Source organism: Dendrobates tinctorius, unplaced genomic scaffold (assembly GCF_039654945.1).
Source record: "Dendrobates tinctorius isolate UK_male_01 unplaced genomic scaffold, ASM3965494v1 ptg000029l, whole genome shotgun sequence".
Taxonomy (NCBI): domain Eukaryota; kingdom Metazoa; phylum Chordata; class Amphibia; order Anura; family Dendrobatidae; genus Dendrobates; species Dendrobates tinctorius.
The window spans coordinates 40840995-40852500 of record NW_027361697.1 but is presented as its reverse complement, the minus strand read 5'-3'; the positions used below and the strand labels follow the sequence as shown (position 1 = coordinate 40852500).

The 11506-nt window shown below is 49.6% G+C and overlaps 1 protein-coding gene across 3 annotated transcripts in view; it reads left to right on the top strand.

Moving 5' to 3' along the window:
• Positions 1-11506, top strand: part of DBT (dihydrolipoamide branched chain transacylase E2) — a 47454-nt gene that overhangs the window by 18516 nt on the left and 17432 nt on the right. Inside the window, exon 1 of one of the 3 annotated variants that reach the window (XM_073571646.1) lies at positions 6928-6948. The exons of 1 other annotated variant lie outside the window; for it this stretch is intronic. In XM_073571646.1, coding sequence (XP_073427747.1) covers positions 6943-6948 — 6 coding nt within the window. In that variant the 5' untranslated portion in view covers positions 6928-6942. Of the gene's footprint in view, positions 1-6927; positions 6949-9410; positions 9601-11506 lie in introns of those variants that run through there. One more of the 3 variants, XM_073571645.1, reaches the window with a different exon arrangement.

Below are 11506 nucleotides of genomic sequence, written 5' to 3'. Positions count from 1 at the left end.
TGAAATTCTCAGACCAGCCCTTCTGGCACCAACAATCATGCCACGTTCAAAGGCACTCAAATCACCTTTCTTCCCCATACTGATGCTCGGTTTGAACTGCAGGAGATTGTCTTGACCATGTCTACATGCCTAAATGCACTGAGTTGCCGCCATGTGATTGGCTGATTAGAAATTAAGTCTTAACACACAGTTGGACAGGTGTACCTAATAAAGTGGCCAGTGAGTGTATATATACCGTATTTTCCGCTTTGTAAGACGCACTTTTTTCCCCCAAAATTTGGGGGGAAAACAGGGGTGCGTCTTACAAAGCGGACATGCCTTACCTAGGCTGTGATCGGGGCGTCCGGCGGTTGCTGGCCGCTGCTGCGGGTGTGTCCGGTGCCGCGTTGTGTGCCCGTCGATGCCCGGGGCTCTGCCAACATTGTGCGACAGGCCAGAGCCCCGGCATTTCCTCAGTTCCCTGTGTGCCGGTAAAAAGATGGCCGCCGGCGCGTGCGCAGATGGGATCTCGGGACCCAGTTCTCGAGAGATGAGATTTGAAATCTCATCTCTCGAGAGGTGGGTCCCGAGATCCCATCTGCGCACGCGCCGGCGGCCATTTTCCCTGGGTTCCCTGTGTGCGCGCGGTGGTGCCTGCAAAAAAATGGCCGCCGCGCGTGCGCAGATGGGATCTCGGGACCCAGCTCTCGAGAGATGAGATTTCAGATCTCATCTCTCGAGAACTGGTCCCGAGATCCCATCTGCGCATGCGCCGGCGGCCATTTTTTTTTTTACCGGCACTTCAGCGCACATATACAGGGAACCAAGGAAATGCTGGGGCTCTGGTCTGTCAAACAATGTCGGCAGAGCCCCGGGCATCGATGGGCACACAACGCCGCACTGGAGCACCCGCCTCCAACCGCCGGACAAGTGGAGAAACCTGACACCAGCACAAGACTCTGCAGCAGCAACAGCACACATCGGAGCCCCCCCTCATCCCTGAATGCGGCCTGCAGCATCACTCCACGCCTGCCTCCTCCAGCAGCGAGCCTGGGACCCCTCTACACCGCAGCCACCAACCCCGGTAAGCAATAAGATGCAAGGATTATAAGAGGCACCACCATTTTATTAAAAAATATTTTTTTCTTATTTTTCTCCTCAAAAATTGTGGTGCGTCTTATAATCCGGAGCGTCTTATAAAGCGAAAAATACGGTATATATATATAAAAAAAAAAAAATGAAATATAGTATCCCTTTCAGAGTTGGATGGCTGACCATCCGGTATAAAGAAAAACAAACCATAGTGTACGGCGCAGTGTGTGCAGGCGGCGAAAGACACAATAACCAAACATTATTTTGAAATAAAAATATAACATTTATTTTACTTATTTTTTAGTTGGTGGAAACTGGGGGGTGTGGAGGGATGAGGAACGGCTTTGGGTGGAGTAAGGGGTTCTAGGGGAAGGAGGAACCAAAGAAGTGGGGGAAGGGAGCCGAGGCAAGGAAAGTTGTGAAGTGGGAGGTGAGGGAGGAGGGAGGGTAAGAGTCCTCCTCTTTGTTTTTTTATGACGGTGGCCCGTCGTCTTGCTGCTGTCCTCGCTAGAGCCTGAGGACTGGCTAGACCCCGGGGACCGCCTTGAGCCTCTGGACTGCCTTGAGCCTCTGGAACGCCTGGAGGCTGTGGACTGGCTGGAGCTGGGGGACCGCCTGGCGCTTGTGGACCGCCTGCCAGGATCTTGTACCTGCTGTGGCATGCTGGTGGTGGTGGATGTCCTGGCAGGGGCCGTAAATATTGAATGCGGGTCCCCCAGCTGATGCTGCTCCGAGGTGGTGGTGCTGGTGGTGGTGGCGGTCCATGCAGGCGTGGTGGCTGTGGCGGTCCATACCGGGGTGGTCCTCCCGCTGGTGGTGGTGGTGGCGGCGCTACAGGCAGGGGTGGTGACGACGGGCCATCCAGTGGTGGTGGCGGCAGCAGTGGTGGGCCAGGCAGGAGCAGCGCTTGGCATGGTGTTGGCGGGTAAGTGTCCAGCTGCACTCGGACTTGGGGCGGTATATTGGTGTCCGGCGAGGCTTGGAAGTGTGGTGGCTGTGCAGTGATATGCAGCAGAAGTAGGTAATGCTGTAAAACGAGTCAGGGGTGGCACCGGTGGAAATGCCACCGCTGACTGCTGCATAATCCTACTCTGCTGCATAGCCTGCATGAAAGTATTGTTGCAGGCCTGCATGACAGTCAACTGGAGGTCAGGGGTAAGGTGTTCCGCCGTGTCCCGAGCTATTTGGGTATAAAAATGATGCGCTGGTCTGGCGAGGTCGACTTCTAGGCGCTCAAGGCGACCCTCGATAGACTTGTAGCGTTGGTCCAAAAGGAGGAAACCACTCTCAAGTCTATCGGAGAGTGCCTTGAGGCTACTCTGAAAGACCGAGCTCAATTCAACGAACTCGGGCATGAGAGGCCTGTCCGAGGTCCTCTGCCGCTGCTGGCGGGAAGTGCCCGCAAAACCAGTGGCAGAGACCTGGGACAGGGGAACACCTGAGCGACCAGCTTCCTGGTCTCCAGATGACTGTGGTGCAGACCTGCAAGGTGCTTCCTCGCTGATGGATGGCTGGGAGGGGTCCGGGACAGCTTGATGAAGGACCGCTTCGGGCCCAGGTTGCAGGGTGCTGCTCCAGGTGCTGTGAAAAGAAAAGAAAGAAATTACTACCATAAATTAACAATCGCCAACTCCTGTGGAATAGAAAAGCACAGAATAAAACACAATACAACTAGAAAATACTTACGTTCGGGAGGCAAGGACCGGTCTTAAAAATGCCAAGGCACGATGGTATCTGTACTTCGTGCCGGTCCTTGCCGCAGCACCACTGCGAACCTGATTCTCCTGACGGATATCCCTGTTGAAGCGGTCCTTCATCGAGCGCCAACAGGTTCTGACTTTGTTCACTGTGGTGGAAAAAAAAAAAAAGAAAAAAAGTAAGACTATGCACTGGAGGCTGTGATCATCCAACTGTGTGTGATGATAGAAACTCCATGGAGTTAATAGCATCACACACAGTTGGGTGATCCCGGCCAAGATCACGGCTGCATCACACTGCATTTAAATACTTACGAAAATCCTTGCGGACCCGGGGAGAGGCGTGGTCCCAGCCATCCATCAGCGATGCGGCCACCTCGTTCCAGAGCCGCCGGATCACCACGTTGTCCGAGTGCAGTTGGTGACGGGTGTCCCACAACGGGACTCGCTCCTGGACTAGACGAATGAGCTCGTCGTTGTCCAGGGCGAGGTCCTCCTCCCGCTGTGGAGCCTAGAAAAGAAAGACAAACATTAATCTTTGAAAGATTTTAAAATAAAAAATCTCGAAAACTAGCTGAAGAGCCCGGCGCTGCCCGGGCATAGTAACTAACTGTGGTTAGTTATAGAAAATTATAATTATCCTCCATCCCATAGTCCCGTGCTCATATACCATCATACATATCCTCCATCCCATAGTCCTGTGCCCATATACCCATTATACATATTCGCCATCCCATAGTCCTGTGCCCATATAACCATCATACATATTCGCCATCCCGTAGTCCTGTGCCCATATACCCATCATACATATTCGCCATCCCATAGTCCTGTGCCCATATACCCGTCATACATATCCTCCATCCCATAGTCCCGTGCCCATATACCATCATACATATCCTCCATCCCATAGTCCCATGCCCATATACCCATCATATATATCCTCCATCCCATAGTCCCGTTCCCATATACCATCATACATATCCGCCATCCCATAGTCCCGTGCCCATATACCCAAACAAACAAACATACACACACACACACACACACACATACACATACACACATACATACTTTGAGCTTTAGATATTGATACACAAGCCATGAAAAAATTTTTTGTTTTAAATGAAAATAAATGCAAAAAAAAGCAACAAACATCAAAAAAAACAACCATGAAAATTTAAAAAAAAAACTTTAAAAAATACCAAAAAAAAATAAATAAAAATAAACCAGCCTAGAAAATAAGTAAAAAAAAAAAACAGTCCGTCTGTACTTACATCACGTCTTCCCGCCCGCACTTGGCCTTGCTGCTCCTGCCGTTCCTCCGGTGGTGGTGGCGTGATGGAGGATGAGGTCTGAAAATTAAACCAAAAAAATTAACCACATGTGTTTATTTTTTCCAATCCATACGGAAGCATGGTACTCACTTCTTCTGCCTCTTGCCCTGTCCCGGGGACATATTCCTCACCAGATGAAGACATGCTGCAATAAAAAAAAAAAGAGACATAAGTACTATAGAAATGTATTGAAATTTCAGCCAGACATTAGGTTTTTCATACTTACATTGGTGCAGCTTGTGCTGTGTGTCCACTCGTGAGCAATCCTTAAAGTATTGTGGAATCCCAGTGCCCACACCATTTTATCACCTTGGTTTAATTTTTTTTTTTTACTGTCTAGACCACATTTCAGTCGTGTTTATCTTAAAAACGCATGTGCATAAAAACGCAAGCGTGCGCAAGACCATGCGCACGTATGCGCTCCCATAGGCTCCAATGTGGAGTTTTTGCGCATTCCGTGCGCAAGCTTGCGCATGCGTTTTTTTGACGAGACAGGGCGGAACCAAAAATGCAACATGTTGCGTCTGACGCGCCTGGCGCGAAAGACAAAAAAACGCATGCGCACGAAAGCGCAAGTATGCGCAAGACCATGCGCATATCATGTTAAATATAGGTGCGCAGTGCGCATGCGCACTGGTGCGCACGATGCGCTGCGCACAAAAGCGCAAATGTGAAACCAGCCTAAGTGATATCACTGAGAAGAGCGAAGACCGTCTGTGAGGACAAGAAACGCAGCGTGTGACATCCGCACAGTGTATATTAGATTCGCAATTATAGATAGCCAAAAACATGGCAGCCGTCGCCCAGAACGGCGACACATTGGCTAAGACCCCGCCCACTAATGTAGTGCTCAGGCGCCCTCATCAGTGACAGCCGGGCAGTGGTGTATTCACACACTCTGATTGGCTGCTGGCCTCGCACACCTCTCCCCCGCCCCTTTCTCCTTGGAATTGACACATTGTTCCCACTGCTCTCCGCTGATTGGCTGTTTGGAGAGTATTCCTACAGGATTGGCGTTCCCAGCGGTTCCGGGTAACAGTGATGGGAAGTTCGGCTCTTTTTGGTGATCCGGCTCTGCTCACCATAAAGAGCCGGCTCTTTTGGCTCTTTAAACGGCTCTTTTTTTTAAACAGAAATCCGTTCTCCACAGTCATGGTTCTAGGTCTTTGCCTGTGAAGTGAGGGCCTCATTCTCCACCTGTGTGACGCAGTGTAGACTGTTATTCAGCATTGCTGCTTCCTTAGATTGTCAGCTCTTGTGATCAGGGCCCGGCTCCTCCTCGGTTGTAGTCTTACCATGTATTGTGGCATTTTTTGTTAATGTCCTTTGTGAATTAGTAAGTGCTGTGATGTGTGTTGGTGCACCTGATGCATCCTGATCCTGATGCAAACGAAGGTCCGTGCGTCCCTATGTTAAGTATAGGGATCTAATCTGGATCAGGATGCATCAGGATTGCTACACATCACAACGCAGCGTACCAAAACACTAGTGGGCTGTATCATACCATGCTGGGGGGGCTATATACCAAGCTGGGCTGTATCATACCATGCTGGGGGGGCTATATACCAAGCTGGGCTGTATTATACCATGCTGGGGGGGCTATATACCATGCTGGGCTGTATTATACCATGCTGGGGGGGCTATATACCATGCTGGGCTGTATTATACCATGCTGGGGGGGCTATCTACCATGCTGGGGGGGCTATATACCATGCTGTATTATACCATGCTGGGGGGGCTATATACCATGCTGGGGGGGCTATATACCATGTTGGGCTGTATTATACCATGCTGGGGGGGCTATATACCATGTTGGGCTCTATTATACCATGCTGGGGGGCTATATACCATGTTGGGCTGTATTATACCATGCTGGAGGGCTCTATACCATGCTGGGCTGTATCATACGATGCTGGGGGGGCTATATACCAAGCTGTGCTGTATTATACCATGCTGGGGGGCTATATACCATGCTGGGCTGTATCATACCATGCTGGGGGGGCTATATACCAAGCTGTGCTGTATTATACCATGCTGGGGGCTGTATACCATGCTGGGCTGTATTATACCATGCTGGGGGGGCTATATACCATGCTGGGCTGTATTATACCATGCTGGGGGGGCTATATACCATGCTGGGCTGTATTATACCATGCTGGGGGGGCTATATACCATGCTGTATTATACCATGCTGGGGGGGCTATATACCATGCTGTATTATACCATGCTGGGGGGGCTATATACCATGTTGGGCTGTATTATACCATGCTGGGGGGGCTATATATCATGCTGGAGGGCTATATACCATGCTGGGCATAGCGCAGGGCACAAGCCCTTCTACTGAGGCAGGAAAGATCACTGTATGACAGAGCAGCATGCGGACATAGTCTATATTATGTCTGCAGACTGGTCCCATACAGGTAGGGCCGGCGTCAGCACCCGGCGTACCCAGGCAAGTGCCTGGGCCCTGGCGAGACAGGGGGGCCCACTCGGCATCTGAACAAGTTTTTTTTTTTTTTTTTTTTTTTTTTTATTTATATGTCCGCTCTCCATCCTACGCTCTCCGCTCATACTGACCACTATCTTTTTTCCTGTGTGTGAGAGCATGCGACCAACATGTTACTGCTCATTAAGGTCATGAATTTGGATGCCACTCCTCTCCCACAGGCGTGGCACCCATATTCATGACCTTAATGAGCGGTACCACGTGACTGCGCTCTAGCCTCTCACAGGAAAAGGTTACCAGCGCCTGGACTCAGGTGAGCGGCGTTGCCACGTTGAGAATGAGCGGCGGCGGGGCCAGGGGGAGAATGAGCAGGGGGGCCCAGCCCCCAGGGAAGATGAGAGTGAGCCGGGGGGAGATGAGAGTGAGGGGCAGGAGATGTATGAAGCATTATATGGGCCCATTATCCTGTATGAAGCATTATATGGGGCCCTTTATCCTGTATGGAGCATTATATGGGGCCATTATCCTGTATGGAGCATTATATGGGGCTTACTATCCTGTTTGGAGCATTATATGGGCCCATTATCCTGTTAGTAGCATTATATGGGGCCCATTATCCTGTATGGAGCATTATATGGGGCCCATTATCCAGTATGGAGCATTATATTGGGTCCATTATTCTGTATGGAGCATTATATGGTTTCCATTATTCTGTATGGAACACTATATGAGGCCCATTTTCTGTACGGAGTTCTGTATCGAGCCCATTATTCTGTATAGACCATTATATGATGCCCATTATTATGTAAGGAACATTATATGCGGACCCTTTTTCTGTTTGAAGCAATATATGGGGCTCATTATACTGTATGAAGCAATATATGTGGCCCATTATTCTGTATGGAGCATTATATGGGGCTCATTATTATACTGTATGAAGCGATATATGGGGTTCATTATTCTGTATGGAGCATTATATGAGGCTCATTATTCTGTATAAAGCAATATTTATGGCTCATTATATTGTATGGAGCATTATATGAGGCCCATTATTCTGTATGAAGCAATATTTGGGGCTCATTATATTGTATGGAACATTATATGAGGCCCATTATTCTATATGGAGCATTATATGGGGCTCATTGTTCTGTATGGAGCAATATATGGGGCTCATTATTCTGTATGAAGCAATATATGGGGCTCATTATTCTGTATGGAGCATTTTAGGAGGCTCATTAATCTGTATGAAGCAATATGTGGTGCCCGATAAACTGTATGGAAGACTATGTGATGCCCAGAATACTGTATGGAGTTCTATACTGTCCGGTCTTAAATGAAAACTTTTGAATCCCCACTAGGGCACGCACTGTGCTCTGCGAGGATTTGCTGGTTTCTGAGCTATTGTAGAACTTACAATAGATATCACTCATATAATGTAAGAAGTAAGTGAAGTATTTGGCATTGTACTATACCTATATTTCTTTGCCGTATCTGTGCATCATGAATAGTGGTACGTGTTAAGGGGCCCACTGAGACACTTTCGCCCGGGGCCCACAAAAACCTGGCGCCGGCCCTGCATACAGCACATCCCTCGCTTCCGAGCATGCTCAGTGCCACAAAACGGATCCCAGCACATGGAAGCACATGGATCGGTGTTCTCCTGGATCCGTGCTCCATAGAGCTCCATGTTAACTCCAGACGTGTAGCTGCGGATCCGTGCGTCTCCCTGTGCCTGCGTGTTTTTCAGATGACACAAAACTGCAGCAAGTTGCGTTTTTGTGCATCTGATAAAATATGCAGACACGCGGATCTGTGGGAAAATGGTGACAACTGGATGCACACGCAAATCCCATCCGTCACCACTGAAAGTCAATGGAGACGAAAACGAATCCGTGTGCAGCCAGAATATGCAAGTGTGACACCAGCTTATCCTATATAATGATTGGGGCTGGCCCGAGACCTCTCCACAGGTTTTACCTAAAATCACTTTATATTACTTCCCCTCCCCTTAGGGCTCATACTCACTAGCGAGAGAGTCGGACGATTCTTGTGCGAGTCTCACGCATGAAAACCTGGCCCTGGAACTGGAGCGTGCGGCTGCATAGAAGTACATGTAACCGCATGCTCCGGTCCGAGTGCTGGCAGCAGCGCCAGGTTTCCATGCGTGAGACTTGCACGAGAATCACGTGCGTCTCTCACAAGTGAGTGTAAGCCGCTAGCAGCAACACCTGCCGCCGTCTCCCCTCCTCCCTCTGGTGTTGTCCTGAATCCTCCTGCCCTGCGATCACCGTGATCGTTACATAGCGGCACTAACGCTGTAACGGATGAGGTAACGCCCCCATTGGCCGCAATGCTACTAACGCATCCAAAATCGGCCTGATGCGTTACTTCATGGCGCCCCCACAAATGCTGCAGACCGCGCTCCAGGGGGCGCCAGGAAGTAACGCATCAGGCCGATTTTGGATGCGTTAGTAGCATTGCGGCCAATGGGGGCGTTACCTCATCCGTTACAGCGTTAGTGCCGCTGTGTAACAGATCCCACTGAACGCAGGGCCATAAACGCAATGTGAACCCGGCCTAACACTATGAGAAGATGATATACCAAACAATGTGCGGAGCCTCTCCTCCTACACACCATATACTGTATGTATACGCCAGGGATGAGGGGCCAGGAAAGTGCAGCTTTATTTGGGACTAAAGGTAACGCACAGCTCATTGCAGATGATGATGATGACAACGTGCTGCGTCCCTCCTCTCACACATAGTCACACACTATATATGCCATGGAGGAACTGGCAGGATATATTTGGGACTGAAGGGTTAACTCACGTGCATTTATTCACAGCTCCTCCCCCAGATGAGTCACAGTCAGGATTCACTGCTTCCAGGCGCCAGAAAAAAAAAAAGGCTCATTCACCCTACAGATACAGAGCCGGCTCATTTCGTTCACAGCAGGGAGCCGGCTCTTTGTATCGGATCGTTCACGAACGACACATCACTAATGGCGGCTGTGAGGGCGCTGAGGAGCTGCAACCGGTCATTCGGCCTCCTGGTGAGATTAGCAGCTGTTTGCATTGGTGTAGGGGTGAGGTGGCTGCAGCCGTGATGGGTAGCAGTGTGCCGGCGGTCAGTGCCCGTGCACCAGGCTCCTGTGCCTTGTGTGGTCCGAGGAGCCCTGGGTCGTGTTATTGAGCCTCCCCTGAGCACTGGGCATGAGCTGGGGAATCGGTGCCAGCCGCCGGGCAGCAGACATTGCCTGTATCACTATATTCTCACCCACAACTAAAGCAGCGCTCTGCGACACTGTGGCATGCATGGAATAGATGGAGCTTGAGTTACATTACTGCACTGGAGAAAATGAGAATGCTTAGCGCAGTAATTGGCCACTTCATGTCTCCAGCAGCCACGATAAGGCGCCTCTCACTGCCTCAGCCTAAGGGGGCATTAGTTACGGCTTTGATGCCTCCAATAGGATGACATCCGCTATAAAAAAAGCTCGTGTGTGACAGCTCCAGACAGGAGAGCACTAGAGGAGCAGAGGCTCGAGGTTATTGTCGAGGAGCTGCAGAGATCCACAGCTCAGGTGGAGACTCTGTCCACTGGAAAACATTAGTCGTAATCTTCACAAATCTCGCCTTTATGGTACAGTGGCAAGAAGATAGCCATTTTGAAAAGCAAGTCATAAGTCCCTTTTGCACTTTGCTAACAGCCATGTAGGAGACACAGCGAGCAGGTGGAAGAAGGTGCTCCGCTCATATAAGATTTCAGTCTTTTTGGGCTAAGTGCAAACGCTGCGTGATAGAAAATTAACACTGTACATCATCTTAAAAACACCATCCCCACCATCTAGCATTGTGGTGGCAGCATCATGCTGTGGGGAGACTTTTCTTCAGCAGGGACATGGAAGCTGGTCTGAGTTGATGACTAGTGATGGATGGAGCTAAATACAGGGCGATCCTGGAGGAACACCTGCTTGAGCCTGCAAAAGACAAGACTGGGGCGTAGGTTCACCTCTCAGTTGGACAACGACTCGTGGCATACTGCCAGAGCAACAATGGATGGTTCAGATGAAGCCGTATTCATTTGTGTGAAAGTCACAGTCCAGACCTAAACCCCATTGAGAATCTATGACGAGACTTGAAAATAGCTTTTTACAGCCGTCTCCATCCAATGTCAGTGAGCTAGAGATAGATTGTAAAGAAGAATAGGCAAAAATGTCACCTCTAGATGTGTATGACTGGTAGAGACCTACCGCAAAAGATGTGCAGCCCCGGCTACAGTAGAAAATCTGAACAATAAAGAAATAATTTTCCCTGGAGAATTTTTAATGATGATCTCCCAGGGGACAACTTATGCTTCATCTCTTCATCCGTGGGCGCACCAGATACAGGGACAATGCTCTGTATAGTGACAGACGTCCCCTGACGAAGCTGATCTGAGTCTGCTAGGACCCAGCGATCATGTGACTGCCAGGTCATACGAAAGCATCAGCATTTCCGATGGTTCTGTTGGCTGCATTGTGCTCTCGGGTAAACCTATCTGCTCCTGAAGCTGTCGGGCAGGTTACAGACGCTTTAACCCTTGTCATCAATTTAATGACGTGGATGGAACAGTGTAACGTCAGCCCTCGTTCCCGTTGAAGGGTTATGTTCATCTTTAGACTTTATCACCTTATTCATAAGATAGACGTATTTGCCTAACTTTGGGGTCTAACTGCTGGGACCCCCCAGTGATCTGAGAGCAAGGCTCTGCATTCATTCTCTATGGGACTGCAGATAAAAGCTGAACACTGTACTCTGTCTCCGGCAATCACATAGCATGATTGTATGTCTGGCCACCACTCTAGTCAGATGGGGCATTTTGTTTACTCCCCATTGAAAACACATGCACGTCCTGCCAAATAGAGCATGCATTTGTAATGGGGGGGGGTCAGGAAAGAGATCTGTATGCTGAATGAG